General features: G+C 38.7%; 3 protein-coding genes across 3 annotated transcripts; all 3 read left to right on the top strand.

Moving 5' to 3' along the window:
• Positions 1-2,588: 2,588 nt before the first annotated feature.
• Positions 2,589-4,539, top strand: LOC116314830 (signal-regulatory protein beta-2-like). Its single transcript, XM_039598313.1, has 6 exons — positions 2,589-2,648; positions 2,744-3,067; positions 3,265-3,609; positions 3,711-3,824; positions 4,104-4,147; positions 4,256-4,539. Exons 1-6 carry the CDS (start codon positions 2,606-2,608, stop codon positions 4,367-4,369), a joined length of 984 nt encoding a protein of 327 aa, XP_039454247.1. The 5' UTR covers positions 2,589-2,605; the 3' UTR covers positions 4,370-4,539.
• Positions 4,540-7,180: 2,641 nt separating this feature from the next.
• Positions 7,181-13,455, top strand: LOC116314829 (signal-regulatory protein beta-2-like). The gene is made up of 6 exons (XM_039598138.1): positions 7,181-7,229; positions 12,045-12,368; positions 12,443-12,799; positions 12,902-13,015; positions 13,174-13,223; positions 13,308-13,455. The coding sequence occupies exons 1-6, from the start codon at positions 7,181-7,183 to the stop codon at positions 13,425-13,427; spliced, it is 1,014 nt and encodes a 337-aa protein (XP_039454072.1). The 3' UTR covers positions 13,428-13,455.
• A 2,806-nt stretch (positions 13,456-16,261) lies between these two features.
• LOC120432847 lies at positions 16,262-19,087 on the top strand. Its single transcript, XM_039598131.1, has 3 exons — positions 16,262-16,310; positions 18,316-18,639; positions 18,714-19,087. Exons 1-3 carry the CDS (start codon positions 16,262-16,264, stop codon positions 19,085-19,087), a joined length of 747 nt encoding a protein of 248 aa, XP_039454065.1.
• The last annotated feature ends 315 nt before the right edge of the window (positions 19,088-19,402 follow it).

The raw sequence follows: 19,402 nt of genomic DNA, 5'->3' as shown, positions 1-19,402 counted from the left end.
TTAGTCTATTGATTACGTTTGTTCTTAGTTTAATAAGGGCAGTCTGTAATCACTCATCTGCCTGCTTTCCTCAGTATTCAGTTGGTAGTCTGTTCTTTACATTTCTACTTTCCCACAGTGTCAAAATCAATAGTGACATTATTACACTAGCCCAATCATCTTCTTGTTGGCCTTCTTTGAGCCAATCAGCCACTTTGCATCCTTTAAACTGTGGTCATTAGTGATGTGCGATACCACTGATTTCCTTTCCAATCCGATACCAAGTAAAATTCAGGGTGGTATTGACGATACTGATCCGATACCGATACTCTGTACAAAAACTTAATGTTTCATTGTATTTCATAATACAATATGTAATTGTATTATGAAATTGTAATAATAATATAATATCAAAGCTTCATAATGATTACAGGACATCAGACTACTTGTTCTTATCGCTTAATAATGCAGAATTATCATATAGATATAAAAAACCTAAAGTTGTGCACTATTTGAGCATGTTGCCTGCCTGCAGCACTAAAGGACTCTGCGAGAGACGTCTGTCTCGCCCTAGCAGCAGCTGTCCCTCTCCTCCTCTTCAGTTTGCCTCAACATAAGCTCATCATATTCTGTGATATGATTTACTGTGAGGTGTTTGACGAAGTCAGTGGTGTTGCCACAACACCTCACTGTCTTGCCACATGTATCACAAACCGTGTCTTGGCTGTTTGTGGATGTAAAATACGTCCACACATGCCTCCGTTTACGCTCAGCCATTATTGTGAGTGCGCACGCCAGGGACTGCGACACATTTATACAGCCGTATTTCGCATATTACTGTGAAAGGCGAGAGAGGAAGTAGTTCCTTCCAATTTAGACGATCTGAATGATAGTTTCTTTCCACTGTGTTCCTGTTAATGAAAAACTACAAATTTACCCCAAAATACTAAAATATCGATATTTCAATATGAGAATCGATTCTAGAACACAAATTACTGGTATCGGAATAATCGATATTTCAATATCAATCCGCACACCACTAGTGGTCATTCTCCCTTTAAGACTTTCATTTGTTCAACCCACCTCACCCATCTCACTCAAAGTTCCATCCAAACCTCCATCTTTAACTACACCACCACTAACATCTAGAATCAGTGGGTCCTGTACTAAAGGTTATTGCCGGTGGAATTTCGTTCTGCTATGATGAGTCATCAGAGTGTAATCAGCAAAAATAGATTCATTAATTTCTCTATCTCAATAAATGATGTGAAATTGAAGCATTTATCATAAAGAGTACAGTACTCAGTCAACCCAGGTATTTGGCCATCTCAGCAGTGAAAACTCGAAGGTGGGCAGAAAGATGATTGGACTAGACCAGTGATTTCAGCAATGAGCTCGGCAGCATGGGAAAGTGGAAGTGATGTTGCATCATGCAGGTCATATGAACAAAAACTCCTGGTGAAAAATATAACTTTAATACAAAAGTTGGGATTTAAAAGATAGGGAACATATCCAGTGAAATGAAATATGCATTTTCTTATTTTATGCTTGAGTTATGAGCCGGCTTAACTTCTGTGCTTCTTGTTGTTTACACTTTGCATAGATAACAACGAGGAAAGGCTCTGTGGGAGGTTTGCTGGTAAGCCTTTGCTGATAGCAACTTTGTCAAACCTCAAACACACTTTGATCAATTTTTTAAAAAGTTCAGAATCAAAGGAAACAGCTGAAGTTGCGGGTATCTGACACTGATGCACCTTTGACACCTCTTCGGTGAGGTGTTTTGGGAACATTGTATATAAGATAGATTCCTAACACAGTTTATAAACAGTAGAAAATATATGTAGGAATTTAAGAAACTTTAAAATTTGAGATCTCAAAGCTCAAAGTTAAAATAAATTATGGGCATTTAGAGTGTATTAAATACATTTAAAAACTAAAGATTAAAAGATTCAGAAATCCTTTCTGCTTGTGTTTTTTTTTCCTATTTCCCATTTCTCTCTATGGCCTCTGACCTCTATCCCCGTATTTCAGTTCAGAGGAAGTCCATATGGTGCACATTTGAAAGAGGGTTTGGTCAGTGCCCTATTAAGAAAAACGGTCTTGACAAGTAATGATTTGATTTCATGGCTACTATCATGACACATGATACAACAGTGCCATTAGCTTTTAGGTTTTCTAGATCCAGCTGATGTGAAAGAAATCTTTCTAATTTAACTGAGAAAGGATAATCACAGCTAAAATCTTGCAGTTGCCATTATACTGTCCTTACCTCTAGCTCCACCATGGGGTAAATCTGGGTGATATTTAATGCGACTGCTGAATCGTTTGCCATGAATTTTGCCACATTAATTGGAAAAGGGACATTGGCTCTGCTTTGTCTCCTTTTGTAAGGCAAAATATAATCTAAAATGTAAAGTGTAATGCATTTCTGTACATCTAAACAGTTGAAAGCGAGGTGATATGCTTTACAAAGCCCAGGATGAGACCAATGTGACAGGAAGTGTATTTTTGAGTCTTTTCAGTGTTAACCAATCAGATACATTTTAGCGTCTGAACTAATACAATCATGCCGCCTCTTTCACTCACTAAAACACCAGTGAAGTCCTGAACGAGGGGCAGTGTCAAGATGATCGTCTTATGGATGACATTGTTTGCTCTTCGTCAAGGATGTAAGGGGTTTTTGTTATGTGGAAAAATTTGTGTACATTGATTGTTACATGAAAAAAAGCTTTTTCCATTTTTATATTTTTTTTTCTTCTTTCAGATTCTCTGGTTTCAGTGAAAACAGTTCAACTTGGTGAACCAGTGACCTTAACATGTGCTTTACCCAAAGGGCTCCAGAGTGGAGAAGTCCACTGGTACAAGCAGAATCACGGGGATACCCTAAAGTTAATTATGACATCGTTTAAATCTACACCACCGGAATATGGTCCTGCATTTTCTCAATCAAGATTTAAGGTAGATAAAGATAACAATTTCAGCAATGTGACTATTTTGAAGACAGTCCAAGAGGACGAGGGAATCTATCACTGTGGGCTCACAGAGTGGATTAGGACTAACTGGAGTGGCACATATTTGTTTGTAAAAGGTAAGTGTACATCCTTAATATAAGCTTTAATAAAACTCTTTAATTTAACCATTTTGCCTCTCTGTCTCCTTTTTTCGACCTGGACACATTTTGTTACATTCCCCTCATCCCCTGAACCCTTTTAGGGGAACAATATTTATTTACAATTTTTTTGAGCTACTATGACAGCGTAATGTCTTTGCATTTTTATTCCACAGGAAACAATCAGAAAACATCAGTAGTTGTTCAACAGCTGATAGGATCAAATCCATTCCATCCAGGAGACAAAGTGACTCTCCAGTGTTCAGTCTCTGACTCTGTCAGCAAGACGTGTCCAGGAGGTCTCAGAGTTCTTTGGTTCAGAGACAGATCTCATGAATCTCATCCAGTCATTTACGCTAATGTAAATACACATAATGAATGTGAGAAAAGATCTGATACTCAGAAGACATGTGTTTATCACTTCACTAAGAACGTCAGCTCCTCCGATGCTGGGACTTATTACTGTGCTGTGGCCACATGTGGGGAGATATTATTTGGAAATGGAACGACACTCGAACTTAGTATGATTTTGTGTTCAGTACCGGTTTTTATACTTCAAATATGTTAAAATATGAGTGATGAGACATTCTGAGAAGATATTTTTTTGTTTGTTTTCTTAAAGAGCAAGCCAAAAAAATGGAGTTTCTTCAAATAGCCTTAATAGTCTGTTTGGCCATTTCTGTCATTGGGAATATTTTCCTTGTTTGCAAACGAAGAATATGTACACAAGTTAAAGGTAAGAGCTACAGGTTTCTAAAATTATGAGAACAAAATTATCCCATTACACTTAAATAATTTAAAGACTAATCATTTATGTAAAATAAAACCACAGGGTAGACAATAATATTAGCAGTGTATACAATGACTAACACTCCATGGTGGTTCCTTTGTTAATTATTGGAAAAAAAAATTTCTATCAGTGAATTTTATGGTTATAACAAATTCAGAAGTAAATTGCATATTAAGTACATTTTAGTAATATGTATTTGTTACTATAATCTCATGTTTATAGCAGAAAGTGCAATAACTGAAGCACAAAATGACGCCTTACGCAAACCGGTAAGTAATAAAAAATATTGGTGTTTAGTTAAAATGTCTGAAAAGTTAGTATAATGATCTAAACCAGATTAAGAAAAATTTGTTTTGTCTGTTGTACTTACAATGCAGACCGAAGCTGATGAAGAATTAAACTATGCTGCACTAAATTTCTCTGAAAGAAAAACGAGAGGAAGAAAGAAGCGAGAGCCCGCTGAGGAGAGCGTCTACTCTCAAGTTAAATGATAGAACTGAAATTTCAAGTGAGCCTGACATCCTGTTACAGAACCTGTGTTTGAAACTCTTTGATTTTACTCTTTTTAACTTAAAGGTCTGTTTTTTACTAATTATATTTGGACTCTCAAAGCCCGTAACATAGTTTTGTTGCATTTTTTGTCATCCCTGATTGAACTGTATGAACTTGTCATCCTTTCTGCAATAAATCAAAATTAATTCTCCTGATGCTTTTTATGTTTATTTAATGACATCTAGTTATAAAAGGTATAATGCAGTGACTCACCATTAATCTGGGTTCAGGTCATTTGTGGGTTTAATCAAGCAGGGAGAACAAAAAATCAAAGAAAAATTTGTATACAGGTCAAAAGTTGTGATGCTATGCAAAAATGGAGACTATTTAGATGTAATGAATTGCTTTCTTCAGTGACTAAGTAAGTAACATACTATATTACTTTTAAGAAAAGTAGTAATAAAAGTAGTAATGTGTAATACATTCACTTTTTTTGCATAACAATCCCAACACTGACACAAGCATTGTGTGCTATGAACTCATAAAATCCTGACTAAGCAAGCTTGCAAGCTTTGGCTTGTAATTTTGTGCTCTGTGTTCCAAATATGATTGCTTTTAGCTCGAGAAGACTAGTATGGCAGAGGCCAAAATGCTAAGGTTGAGGTTTTAAAGCACCACAAACCAATTATAGATGACTACATGCATTATTTATATAGTTTGTATCTACCAAGTTCATAGTGTTTTGCAACAATTCTCATCTTAGTCAGCCTACTCTTCATGATCACTGGTGGTGGCAGGGATGTAGTTTGAACAAGTTGACATCTTTGTCCTCAGACTCCTGATCACCACAACAGACCAGCTGGGAACCATGGCCTCAAACTTGGAGGTGCCAATTCTCCATGGTTATTTGGACATTTGACATAATGACTGGGCAAGTTACTTCAAAAAAGTAATCAGTTATAGTTACTAGTTACTTCTTCAAAACACTAATTGTAAATTAATTAATTACTAGGAAAAGTAATTATCGCGTTACTTAAATAACAGACAGGCTGATCACATGACTGTCAACATGTGAGTTAATTGATACATTGTGTGCTGGACTGCAGGGTGGCAACCAGAGGAGGACCTGCCCCTGCAGCAGATTGTGTGATTAATACAAGCACACAATCAAGCAACAGAGAAAGTAGAAAATCATAAATGTAAAAATTATACACTGAACCCAAGTCCCCAAGTCAGCTCATTCCCCCAAAGCCAGCACACGAGGACTGGAGGACAATGACACAAAACGTAAAAGTAATTTCCAGTTATTGCAAATGTTTGATTTTAAATCTTGCTGTTAAGCCGACCAGTTACTTTGGGCCTGGTAGGTTTGGACAGATTTTTTTCTTTAATAAATAAAATCATGATTACAATTTTGTATTTACTCTGGTTATCATTGTCCAGTTTCAAAATGTGTCCCTGTCTTTATTAAAGCTTTCATTGTTAATGTATTAGAAATGTCCTAGAAAAGTTATTAAAAGTTTATTTACACTGCACCCCTCTACATGTTAGCTAAGCTGATTAGTGAGGGAAAATTTACCTGCTCTATTTCACTGCCTCTGTTTATACAGACATCTGGAAATATCTATAACAATTTAACAATATCATAATTGATATAAGAGGAGTGAAACAGAGCCAGAGGCAGCTTGACTACCAGCCTAATCTCTCTTCAGTGTCCCCACAGCGAGCATGTTTATTCACAATGTATGTCATCATCAAAATCAGAATACTAAAAGGAAATTATATGGTTACAGTTGCTTCAAGACAATAGCTGTAACAGACTGGATTAAATTAAATAACACAATATATCACAATGTTAAGAAATATAAGAAATAACTCTAATATATACAAATAGCTCAATCATAAATATCCAGTATATTATAGAGGTGAAATATATATGGTTGACAACTGTAAAACTTTGTTAATTTTACTACAGAGCATGTGCAAAAATGTGTAACTATTGCACTGTGAACTGTGCATTAGATGGAGGAGTACAGGGAGATTAGTAGTTCATTTGGTTAATCTCAGTCTCTCACTGAACGTGTTCCTGTGACCTGCCAGCACATAATGGAGTGGGTGGGAGGTATTGTCCAGCATCCGCCTCTCCTACACCACCTTAGGGGAGTCCAGCTCCATACTCACAACATTACCGGCCTTGTAGATCAGTTTATTGACTCTGTTGGTATCTGCCACCCTCAACTCGCTACCCCAGAATGCAGCACAGAGGATGACACTAGCCACAACAGACTCATAAAAAATATTGGGCATTGTCATGTTTGTAGTCCACCACAGTGTCAACATTGACTCCCTGGATTGAAACATGGGGCACAGGTTTGGTCCTCTTATAGTCCAATTTCAATCCTTTGGTCTTTGTCACGTTGAGTTGCAGATGATTTTGCTTGCGCCATTTACAAAGGCCTCAACCGCAGCCAGGTACTCCATCTCATCACCCTCACTGATGCATCCAACCACCACAGAGCCATCAGAAAACTTCTGAGGATGGCAGGTCTCTGTGCAGTGGCTGAAGTCTGTGGTGTAGAGGTTGAAGAGGAAAGGGGAGAGGACAGTCCCTTGTGGTGCGCCTGTGTTGCTGCTAACCTTGTCAGACACATAATGTTGAAGACGCACATATTGTGGTCTTCCTGTGAGGTAATCAACAACCCAGGACACCAGAGAGGCATCCACCTGCACTGCTGTGGTCTTATCACCCAGGAGGGTCGGCCTGATGTTATTGAAAACATGACCCTCACTGTGCTCGCTGGCTGGTCCAGATGGGCATAGACACGACTGAGCAGGCAGGCGATGGCATCCTCAGCTCTGGTAAGCTGGTAAGAGAACTGAAGGGGATCCTGATGCGGCCTGACAATAGGTTGGAAGTTGGTCAAGGATGACTCTTTCCAGCGTCTTCATGACATGGAAAGTCAGTGCCACAGGCTTGAAACCCTGGAGCCACTGGGACGTGGCATCTTTGGTACAGGAACGAGGCATGATGTCGTCCACCGCAATGGGACCCTCTGCAGACTCAGGCTCAACATGAACAGTTTATTAAAGAATCCATAAGGCTGGGCTGCACAGGCCTTGAGGACACAGGGACTCATCCTGTCCGGACCAGCAGACTTGCCTGAGTGGAATCTTCTCATTTGTCTTTGTACCTGGTCGTGAGTGATAGGTGGGGGAGGGGTGTCACGACACCCAACTACCTACTCCACACCGCTCTCATGCTCTTCTGCTGGAGTTTTCACTCCAGCTTTCTTCTGTAATTTTCTTTAGCCTCTGATCTTTCCCTTCAGTCTTTTGAATATGTGGCTTTACAGCTGAAGGCCCCATCCAAAGTTGTGTTTCTTAATGTTTACAGGCCTCCCAAATACTGCACAGACTTTTTTAATGACCTCAGTGAACTGCTGTCTATGATCTATGTTGATTTCGACTGTGTAATTATTGTTGGGGATTTTAACATCCATGTGGACAACCCTCAGGACAAAGGGACTAAAGACCTGAGTAACACTCTGGGCAACTTTGGGCTGACTCAGCATGTAACAGAGGCCACACATAATAGAGGACACACTCTTGACCTACTGATCTCCAAGGGCCTGAGCATTTCAAACGTTACTGTGTCTGATGTGGGCCTGTCTGATCATTACTGTGTTTTCTTTGAAAGTAAAATCTCAGCCCACACAAATATATCAACAGCAGTGATCACAAAACGGTGTATAACTGAACACAGTAGTGAGATCTTTAACCAGGTCTTCCCATTAACACCTGACCTGTCCAGAGGTTCAGTCAATGAGCTCGTCAATAGCTTCAATGCTAAAATGTTAAATGTAATGGACACTATTGCTCCCATTAAGGTGAAGGTTATCTCTGGAAGGAAAAAGTCTCCATGGAGAAACTCCACACTGGTGAAAAATGAAAAAGAGAGTGTAGGAAAGCTGAGCGCAGATGGAGAAAAACAAACCTCCAGGTTCATTATGACATCTATAAAGAGAAACTTCACAATTATAATTTACAACTGAGGAGTGCAAGGAGGTCCTACTTCTTTGACATCATCACCAAAAACAGTCATAACGCCGGGTCTTATTTTCTACAGTTGACAGGCTAACAAACCCTCCTGTGTCAGTGGCAGCTGAACTTCATTCGACCATGGCCTGCAATGACTTTGCCAAATTCTTCACAGAAAAATCCAAAAGATTAGACAAGCAATTAATACATCAACAGCAGATCCAGGATATGTACTGTGTCCACCGAAAAACTGTTTAAACACCATCAAACAGTTTCACCCTATTAACAGCAAAGACCTGGAGGACATCTTAGGTCAACTGAACTCCTCCTCTTGCTGTTTAGATGTCTTGCCAACAAGTTTTTTCAAAAAGGTCACAAAGACTTTGGAGTCAGACCTGTTACAGATCGTCAACTTTTCTTTAATATCAGGTGTGTTTCCAGAATCACTAAAACTGCTGTAATTAAACCTATACTGAAAAGGACAATCTTGACAAGACACAAATGAATAACTACAGGCCGATCTCAAATCTCCCATTTTAAGTAAGATTATTGAAAAGCAGTTTCTCAACAGCTCAATTACTTCTTAAAACAGAATAACTGCTATGATGCCTTCCAGTCAGGTTTTAGACAGAACCACAGCACTGAAACCGCTCTGACCAAAGTGTTTAATGACATATGTCTGAACACAGACAGTGGAACAATGTCAGTCTTAGTTTTACTGGATCTCAGTGCAGCATTTGATACAGTTGACCACAACATATTACTCAAACGACTGGAGAACTGGGCAGGTCTTTCAGGAACTGTACTAAACTGGTTCAAAACATACTTAGAAAACAGGAAATACTTTGTATCAATAGGTAACTTCACATCTGAGCAGACAAGTATCACATGTGGAGTTCCCCAAGGTTCCATCTTGGGACCCCTTCTGTTTAACATTTACATGCTCCCACTGGCACAGATTATAAAGAACAACAAAATAAACCATCATAGCTACGCAGATGACACACAAATATATATCACAATGTCACCAGGAGACCGAGGCCCTGTACAGGCTCTTGGTAAATGCATTGAGGAAATTAATGACTGGTTGTGCCACAATTTTCTCCAGCTAAACAAACATAAAACTGAGGTAATAGTCTTTGGTGCCAAAGAAAAACGATTACAGGTCACCAGAGAACTTCAATCTATACACCTAAAACCACAAACCAGGCGAGAAATTTGGGTGTAGTGATGGATGCAGACCTAAACTTAGAAAACACATTAAGACAATAACAAAATCAGCTTACTATCACCTCAAGAATATTTCAAGGATAAAAGATCTGATGTCTCAACAGGACCTGGAAAAACTAGTCCATGCATTCATCTTTAGTAGGCTTGATTACTGTAACAGCATCTTTACAGGTCTACCTAAAAAATCAGTCAGACAACTACAGCTCATTCAGAACTCTGCTGCTCGAGTCCTCACTAAGACCAAAAAAGTGGACCACATCAGTCCAGCTCTGAGGTCTTTACACCGGCTGCCTGTCCGTCAGAGGATAGACTTTAAAGTTCTGATGCTGGTCTATAAAGCTCTGAATGGTTTAAGACCAAAGTACATCAGTGACCTCCTGACCCAGTATGAACCTTCCAGATCCCTCAGGTCATCTGGATCCGGTCAGAACCAGACACGGAGAAGCTGCATTCAGCTTTTATGCTCCTTATATCTGGAACAAACTCCCAGAAAGCCTCAGATCAGCTGAAACACTCAGTTTATTTAAATCCAGGTTGAAGACTCACCTGTTCTCAGCTGCATTTGAATAAAGCACCAAATCCACACTTAAGTTTAAATTTCAAAACCTACTTTTTAACTACTGATTTTATCTACTGTTCTGATTTTATCTACTGTTTTGATATTTGATTTTATATACTGTTTTGTTTGTTTGTTTGTTTGTTTGCTTGTTTTAATCAAATTTAAATCATGCTTTATATTTGTTTTTGTTTTTAATGTCTCTGTAAAGCACTTTGAATCACCTTGTTGTTGAATTGTGCTATATAAATAAACTTGCCTTGCCTTGCCTTTAATAACGCCATAGACCCATTCTCACCTTCTCTCTGCTGCCTGCTCGGATGGCCCTCCTCTTGTTTTTGAGGAGTGCTTTGGTGTCTGTTAGCATTGATTAGGGCTATTGCCCTGTAAAAGCTGTCCTTGAGTCTGTTTGTCCGCGACCTCAGCAAACTGAATCTCATGCCAGACAACAGCAGCTTAACACCCGGTGTCCTGGGTGTGTGCAATCCCGCAGGATGCTGCGTGCCCTCTTGAGACAGTGAGTGCTGTACAGGTCCTTGAGGGAGAGAAGAGGATGTCCATTGATATTTTGGGCCATATTAATGACCCTCTGAAGTGCCTTTTTGTGTGCCATGGTGTAGCTGGAGAACCATACACAGATGCAGTATGTCAGCACACTTTCAATGGAGCAACAGTAGAAGACAATCAGCAGCCCCCACTTCAGGTCCATTTTTCTGAGGATTCTCAGAAAGTGGAGAAGCTGTTGGGTGTTCTTTACAACCGCCAAGTTATTTGAGTTCCATTGGAGGTCTATGTCTATGTACACACCCAGGAACTTGAAACTGGACACCCTTTCCACGCACTCCCCGTTGATGCTGATGAGCTGTAGCACAGACTTCCTCCTTCTGAAGTTCTGAAGAGTTGCTGTCTCACGTGGAGCAACTCTTGTTTGGAAGTGGAGAAATAGTGGAGAAGACAAACAAATGGACTGGGGTGAGCCTTAGTCAGTCTTAAAGATACACCTCAGTACTCCCCCAGAAAAAATTGGGGGTAAGGAACCTGATGGTAGTTTGAGCCGGGGATGAAAAAGAAAACCTTTTGACAAAAAATTTGATTTCATAACTACCATCATGATACCCATGATCTCTGATTAAGGGTGTACCTAGAAGTAAGTAATAGAAAAAGAGCCTGCATATTTTTATTATCAAAAAAAAAATATCACAAATAAAATCTTGCACTTATTATTCTGTTAGTTCAGTCTGCTCTTCAATTCTTCCAAGGAAGAAATTTCATGACCTTCCCACCAAAGAAACATTGCAAATTTATTCAAAAATACAAAGTGTTACCAAGTGTTACATATCTGAGGTATATCTTGTCGTATGTACCAAGAATTATTATCCATGTATCCATGCTTATTGTTTGAGAACATGACTTACAATCACAAACTTGAATATAAATATGAAAACTGAACAATCTGAACAACTGCAATAGAAGATGAAAAAGAAAAACCTCTGGTTGACATCAATGTGACAGGAAGTGTACTTTTGAATCTATTATGTTTTAACCAATCAGAGCTATCATATGCATAGATGGTCTTACCCAGTCACTCATCTCACTTCCTTCACTCACAGAAATAGCAATGAGGTTCCTAAAAAGGAGTAGTATCAAGATGGTGGGGTTATGGATGACATGGCTATTTCTTCATCAAGGATGTAAGGGCTACTTTTTTCTGTTCATAAATCTGATATATGTTTTTATTGTAAAGTATATATGTGTAGATTTATAGATAATAACAATAATATTTTTGAAATGATAACAATTTAAACATCTTAAAGCAAAATTTTGTTTTTCTGTGTTTTGTTTTAACTCAGACTCTCTGGTGCCAGTGAACATAGTTCAACTTGGTGAACCGGCAACCTTAACATGTGCTTTACCGAAAGAGCTGAGCAGTAAAGCAATCTACTGGTACAAGCAGAATGTTGGAGAAACTCTTAAATTGATATTGGCACTGTATAAAAATACACCACCGGAATATGGTCCTGAATTTTCAAATTCAAGATTTAATGTAAATAATGATAAAAATTTTAGCAACTTGATCATTCTGAAAACAATCCAAGAGGATGAGGGAATCTATCACTGTGGAATCACAGAGTGGATTAATGCTGAATGGAGTGGGACATACCTGTTAGTAAAAGGTAATTTTGCACCCTAATTTATCAAATATTTTCTGAGCATGCTTTGAAGAATGTTTGTGTTTTGTATTATAAAGGAAACATTCAGAGGACATCAAACTACTCTGTTGTCCAGCAGCCGACAGCATCAAAACCGGTCCGTACAGGAGACACAGTGACTCTTGAGTGTTCAGTCCTCTCTGAGTCTCAGACTGAGGCATGTCCAGGAGATTATAATGTCTTTTGGTTCAGAGCAGGATCACAAAAATCTCACCCAAACATCATCTACTCTGATGGAAACAGAAAAAATGAATGTGCGAAAAGATCAGAGACTCAGAAAAACTGTGTTTATCACTTCTCTAAAAATATCAGTGCTTTCGATGCTGGGACTTACTACTGTGCTGTGGCCACATGTGGGGAGATATTATTTGGAAATGGAACTTCAGTGGAACTTGGTATGATTATGAATTAAGTACTGGAATTAATACACAATAACATGTTATTCTAAAATGAGGCATAAGACTTTTTAAGAAGATTTATTTGTTTTTATTTTCCAGAACAAACAACACAATCAATATCTATCCAAATGACCTTATTAGTGTTCTTGTCCATTTCTGTCATTGGAAATGTTTTCCTCATCTTCTACCAAAGATTATGGAAACCATATAAAGGTAAGTGTTATAGAAGCTAAAGTCTTTCTTAAAGGCAAAAATGATCTCATTGCATTTGGAAAATGGAAAATAAATATATATTCTATATTTACATGTCAGACAAATTCAGGAACGAATGCCACATTAAGTGCATTTTTGACATACTGTCATATTTACAGGAACAGAAAGTGCTATACCAGGAGCACAAAATGACAAATTGCACCAAGCTGTAAGTAATAACAAATATTGCTAGTTAATATATTGTTTTACCAGTTCTTTATTGCAGTTTTTGCTCATGGTTTTAATTATAAAGCAGGGTGAAGCTGATGAAGAACTAAACTACGCCTCAATTAATTTCTCTGAAAGAAAAACAAGAGGAAGACAGAAGAGAGAGTTTGCTGAGGACAGCGTCTACTCTCAAGTTAAATGTTGAACTTCATGACAATGTTGAGCATTTCCTGAATTTTAAAAGGAACCTCATATTCTGTTATTGACCTTATATTTAAGACTTTGGCATTTTGTTTAGTTTTGTTTCCATTACATCTTGACTGTTGGCAATTTGTTTGCTCCACCATTTGGGCTCTCAAAGCCTGTAACTTAGATTTATTGCATATCCGAGGGCAAAATTTGAAACTGTATGTAGTCCTTGTCTTTTTGAAATTTTGAATTAATAAATGTTACTTTAATTCCTCCAATGCTTTATATGTTTGGTCAATGGTATCTAGTTGTTTCTGCTATGTTGTGAGGCTATGCAAAAATGGAGACTATTTAGATGTAATGAATTGCTTTCTTCAGTGACTAAGTAAGTAACATACTATATTACTTCTAAGAAAAGTAGTAATAAAAGTAGTAATGTGTAATACATTCACTTTTTTTGCATAACAATCCCAACACTGACACAAGCATTGTGTGCTATGAACTCATAAAATCCTTACTAAGCAAGCTTGCAAGCTTTGGCTTGTAATTTTGTGCTCCATGTTCCAAATATGATTGCTTTTAGCTTGAGAAGACTAGTATGGCAGAGGCCAAAATGCTAAGGTTGAGGTTTTAAAGCACCACAAACCAATTATAGATGACTACATGCATTATTTATATAGTTTGTATGTACCAAGTTCATAGTTTTTTGCAACAATTCTCATCATAGTCAGCCTACTCTTCATGATCACTGGTGGTGGCAGGGATGTAGTTTGAACAAGTTGACATCTTTGTCCTCAGACTCCTGATCACCACAACAGACCAGCTGGGAACCATGGCCTCAAACTTGGAGGTGCCAATTCTCCATGGTTATTTGGACATTTGACATAATGACTGGGCAAGTTACTTCAAAAAAGTAATCAGTTATAGTTACTAGTTACTTCTTCAAAACACTAATTGTAAATTAATTAATTACTAGGAAAAGTAATTATCGCGTTACTTAAATAACAGACAGGCTGATCACATGACTGTCAACATGTGAGTTAATCAACACATTGTGTGCTGGACTGCAGGGTGGCAACCAGAGGAGGACCTGCCCCTGCAGCAGATTGTGTGATTAATACAAGCACACAATCAAGCAACAGAGAAAGTAGAAAATCATAAATGTAAAAATTATACACTGAACCCAAGTCCCCAAGTCAGCTCATTCCCCCAAAGCCAGCACACGAGGACTGGAGGACCATGACACAAAATGTAAAAGTAATTTCCAGTTATTGCAAATGTTTGATTTTAGTTCTTGCTGTTAAGCCAACCTAAACATACCATTTAATAGGTTTAGAGGGCAGTTACTTTGGGCCCGGTAGGTTTGGACAGATTTTTTTCTTTAATAAATAAAATCATGATTACAATTTTGTATTTACTCTGGTTATCTTTGTCCAGTTTCAAAATGTGTCCCTGTCTTTATTAAGGCTTTCATTGTTAATGTATTAGAAATGTCCTAGAAAAGTTATTAAAAGTTTATTTACACTGCACTCCTCTACATGTTAGCTAAGCTGATTAGTGAGGGAAAACTTGCCTGCTCTATTTCACTGCCTCTGTTTATACAGACATCTGGAAATGTCTATAACAATTTAACAATATCATAATTGATATAAGAGGAGTGAAACAGAGCCAGAGGCAGCTTGACTACCAACCTAATCTCTCTTCAGTGTCCCCACAGCGAGCATGTTTATTCACAATGTATGTCATCATCAAAATCAGAATACTAAAAGGAAATTATATGGTTACAGTTGCTCCAAGACAATAGCTGTAACAGACTGGATTAAATTAAATAACACAATATAGTTAAGAAAGTTAAGAAAATATAAGTTAAGAAATATAAGAAATAACTCTAATATACACAAATAGCTCAATCATAAATATCCAGTATATTATAGAGGTAAAATATATATGGTTGACAACTGTAAAACTTTGTTAATTTTACTACAGAGCATGTGCAAAAATGTGTAACTATTGCACTGTGAACTGTGCATTTGATGGAGGAGTACAGGGAGATTAGTAGTTCATTTGGTTAATCTCAGTCTCTCACTGAACGTGTTCCTGTGACCTGCCAGCACATAATGGAGTGGGTGGGAGGTATTGTCCAGCATTTTTTTGGACTACATCCGCCTGTCCTACACCACCTTAGGGGAGTCCAGCTCCATACTCACAACATTACTGGTCTTGTAAATCAGTTTATTGACTCTGTTCGTATCTGCCACCCTCAACTCGCTACCCCAGAATGCAGCACAGAGGATGACACTAGCCACAACAGATTCATAAAAAATATTGGGCATTGTCATGTGTATTCTGAGGTATTTGTAGTCCACCACAGTGTCAACATTGACTCCCTGGATTGAAACAGGGGTCACAGGTTTGGTCCTCTTAAAGTCCAATTTCAATTCTTTGGTCTTTGTCACGTTGAGTTGCAGATGATTTTGCTTGCACCATTTACAAAGGCCTCAACCGCAGCCACGTACTCCATCTCATCACCCTCACTGATGCATCCAACCACCACAGAGCCATCAGAAAACTTCTGAGGATGGCAGGTCTCTGTGCAGTGGCTGAAGTCTGTGGTGTAGAGGTTGAAGAGGAAAGGGGAGAGGACAGTCCCTTGTGGTGCACCTGTGTTGCTGCTAACCTTGTCAGACACATAATGTTGAAGACACACATATTGTGGTCTTCCTGTGAGGTAATCAACAACCCAGGACACCAGAGAGGCATCCACCTGCATTGCTGTGGTCTTATCACCCAGGAGGGTCGGCCTGATGTTATTGAAAACATGACCCTCACTGTGCTCGCTGGCTGGTCCAGATGGGCATAGACACGATTGAGCAGGCAGACGATGGCGTCCTCAGCTCTAGTAAGCTGGTAATCGAACTGAAGGGGATCCTGATGTGGCCTGACAATAGGTTGGAAGCTGGTCAAGGATAACTCTTTCCAGGGTCTTCATGACGTGGAAAGTCAGTGACACAGGCTTGAAACCCTGGAGCCACTGGGACATGGCATCTTTGGTACAGGAACGAGGCATGATGTCGTCCACCGCAATGGGACCCTCTGCAGACTCAGGCTCAACATGAACAGTTTATTAAAGAATCCATAAGGCTGGGCTGCACAGGCCTTGAGGACACAACCTGTCCAGTCCAGCAGACTTGCCTGAGTGGAATCTTCTCATTTGTCTTTGCACCTGGTCGTGAGTGATAGGTGGGGGAGGGGTGTCACGGCACCCAACTACCTACTCCACACCACTCTCATGCTCTTCTGTAATATTCTTTAGCCTCTCTGATCTTTCCCTTTAATAACACCATAGAACCATTCTCACCTCCTCTCTATTGCCTGCTCGGATGGCCCTCCTCTTGTCTTTGAGGAGTGCTTTGGTGTCTGTTAGCATTGATTAGGGCTATTGCCCTGTAAAAGCTGTCCTTGAGTCTGTTTGTCCGCGACCTCAGCAAACTGAATCTCATGCCAGACAGCAGCAGCTTAACACCCGGTGTCCTGGGTGTGTGCAATCCCGCAGGATGCTGCGTGCCCTCTTGAGACAGTGAGTGCTGTACAGGTCCTTGAGGGAGGGAAGAGGATGTCCGATGATATTTTGGGCCATATTAATGACCCTCTGAAGTGCCTTTTTGTGTGCCATGGTGTAGCTGGAGAACCATACACAGATGCAGTATGTCAGCACACTTTCAATGGAGCAACAGTAGAAGACAATCAGCAGCCCCCACTTCAGGTCCATTTTTCTGAGGATTCTCAGAAAGTGGAGAAGCTGTTGGGTGTTCTTTACAACCGCCAATGTATTTGAGCTCCATTGGAGGTCTATGTCTATGTGCACACCCAGGAACCTGAAACTGGACACCCTTTCCACGCACTCCCCATTGATGCTGATGGGCTGTAGCACAGACTTCCTCCTTCTGAAGTTCTGAAGAGTTGCTGTCTCAGGTGGAGTAACTCTTGTTTGGAAGTGGAGAAATAGTGGAGGAGACAAACAAATGGAGTGTGGTGAGCCTTAGTCAGTCTTAAAGATACACCTCAGTACTCCCCCAGAAAAAATTGGAGGTAAGGAACCTGATGGTAGTTTGAGCCGGGGATGAAAAAGAAAACCTTTTGACAAAAAAAATGGATTTTATAACTACCATCATGATACCCATGATCTCTGAATAAGGGTGTACCTAGAGTTAACTAATAGAAAAAGAGCCTGCATATTTTGATTATCAAAAAAAAAATCACAAATAAAATCTTGCACTTATTATTCTGTTAGTTCAGTCTGCTCTTCAATTCTTCCAAGGTAGAAATTTCATGACCTTCCCACCAAAGAAACATTGCAAATTTACTCAAAAATACAAAGTGTTACGAAGTGTTACATATCTGAGGTATATCTTGTCGTACGTACCAAGAATTATTATCCATGTATTCATGCTTATTGTTTGAGAACATGACTTACAATCACAAACTTGAATATAAATATGAAAACTGAACAATCTGAACAACTGCAATAGAAGATGAAAAAGAAAAACCTCTGGTTGACATCAATGTGACAGGAAGTGTACTTTTGAATCTATTATGTTTTAACCAATCAGAGCAATCATATGCATAGATGGTCTTACCCAGTCACTCATCTCACTTCCTTCACTCACAGAAATAGCAATGAGGTTCCTAAAAGGAGTAGTATCAAGATGGTGGGGTTATGGATGACATGGCTATTTCTTCATCAAGGATGTAAGGGCTACTTTTTCTGTTCATAAATCTGATATATGTTTTTATTGTAAAGTATATATGTGTAGATTTATAGATAACAATAATATTTTTGAAATGATAACAATTTAAACATCTTAAAGCAAAATTTTGCTTTTCTGTGTTTTGTTTTAACTCAGACTCTCTGGTGCCAGTGAACATAGTTCAACTTGGTGAACCGGCAACCTTAACATGTGCTTTACCGAAAGAGCTGAGCAGTAAAGCAATCTACTGGTACAAGCAGAATGTTGGAGAAACTCTTAAATTGATATTGGCACTGTATAAAAATACACCACCGGAATATGGTCCTGAATTTTCAAATTCAAGATTTAACTTAAATAATGATAACAATTTTAGCAACTTGATCATTCTGAAGACAATCCGAGAGGATGAGGGAATCTATCACTGTGGAATCACAGAGTGGATTAATGCTGAATGGAGTGGGACATACCTGTTAGTAAAAGGTAATTTTGCACCCTAACTTATCAAATATTTTCTGAGCATGCTTTGAAGAATGTTTGTTTTTTGTATTATAAAGGAAACATTCAGAGGACATCAAACTACTCTGTTGTCCAGCAGCCGACAGAATCAAAACCGGTTCGTACAGGAGACACAGTGACTCTTGAGTGTTCAGTCCTCTCTGAGTCTCAGACTGAGGCATGTCCAGGAGATTATAATGTCTTTTGGTTCAGAGCAGGATCACAAAAATCTCACCCAAACATCATCTACTCTGATGGAAATAGAAAAAATGAATGTGAGAAAAGATCAGAGACTCAGAAAAACTGTGTTTATCACTTCTCTAAAAATATCAGTGCTTTCGATGCTGGGACTTACTACTGTGCTGTGGCCACATGTGGAGAGATAATATTTGGAAATGGAACTTCAGTGGAACTTGGTATGATTATGAATTAAGTACTGGAATTAATACACAATAACATGTTATTCTAAAATGAGGCATAAGACTTTTTAAGAAGATTTATTTGTTTTTATTTTCCAGAACAAACAACACAATCAATATCTATCCAAATGACCTTATTAGTGTTCTTGTCCATTTCTGTCATTGGAAATGTTTTCCTCATCTTCTACCAAAGATTATGGAAACCATATAAAGGTAAGTGTTATAGAAGCTAAAGTCTTTCTTAAAGGCAAAAATGATCTCATTGCACTTGGAAAATGGAAAATAAATATATATTCTATATGTACATGTCAGACAAATTCAGGAACGAA

This window comes from Oreochromis aureus, linkage group 2 (assembly GCF_013358895.1).
Source record: "Oreochromis aureus strain Israel breed Guangdong linkage group 2, ZZ_aureus, whole genome shotgun sequence".
Classification (NCBI taxonomy): domain Eukaryota; kingdom Metazoa; phylum Chordata; class Actinopteri; order Cichliformes; family Cichlidae; genus Oreochromis; species Oreochromis aureus.
Note: the sequence above shows the minus strand (reverse complement) of the source record. Positions and strands in the feature narration are given on the sequence as shown.

Coding starts and splice junctions, on each gene's coding strand:
- LOC116314830 (XM_039598313.1), top strand. CDS start 2,606: ATGATCGTCTTATGGATGACATTGTTTGCTCTTCGTCAAGGAT. Junction 2,649..2,743: donor GTTTGCTCTTCGTCAAGGAT/GTAAGGGGTTTT, acceptor TTCTTCTTTCAG/ATTCTCTGGTTTCAGTGAAA. Junction 4,148..4,255: donor ATGACGCCTTACGCAAACCG/GTAAGTAATAAA, acceptor CTTACAATGCAG/ACCGAAGCTGATGAAGAATT.
- LOC116314829 (XM_039598138.1), top strand. CDS start 7,181: ATGGGCATAGACACGACTGAGCAGGCAGGCGATGGCATCCTCAGCTCT. Junction 12,369..12,442: donor GACATACCTGTTAGTAAAAG/GTAATTTTGCAC, acceptor TGTATTATAAAG/GAAACATTCAGAGGACATCA. Junction 12,800..12,901: donor TGGAACTTCAGTGGAACTTG/GTATGATTATGA, acceptor TTTATTTTCCAG/AACAAACAACACAATCAATA.
- LOC120432847 (XM_039598131.1), top strand. CDS start 16,262: ATGGGCATAGACACGATTGAGCAGGCAGACGATGGCGTCCTCAGCTCT. Junction 16,311..18,315: donor CGATGGCGTCCTCAGCTCTA/GTAAGCTGGTAA, acceptor GTTTTAACTCAG/ACTCTCTGGTGCCAGTGAAC. Junction 18,640..18,713: donor GACATACCTGTTAGTAAAAG/GTAATTTTGCAC, acceptor TGTATTATAAAG/GAAACATTCAGAGGACATCA.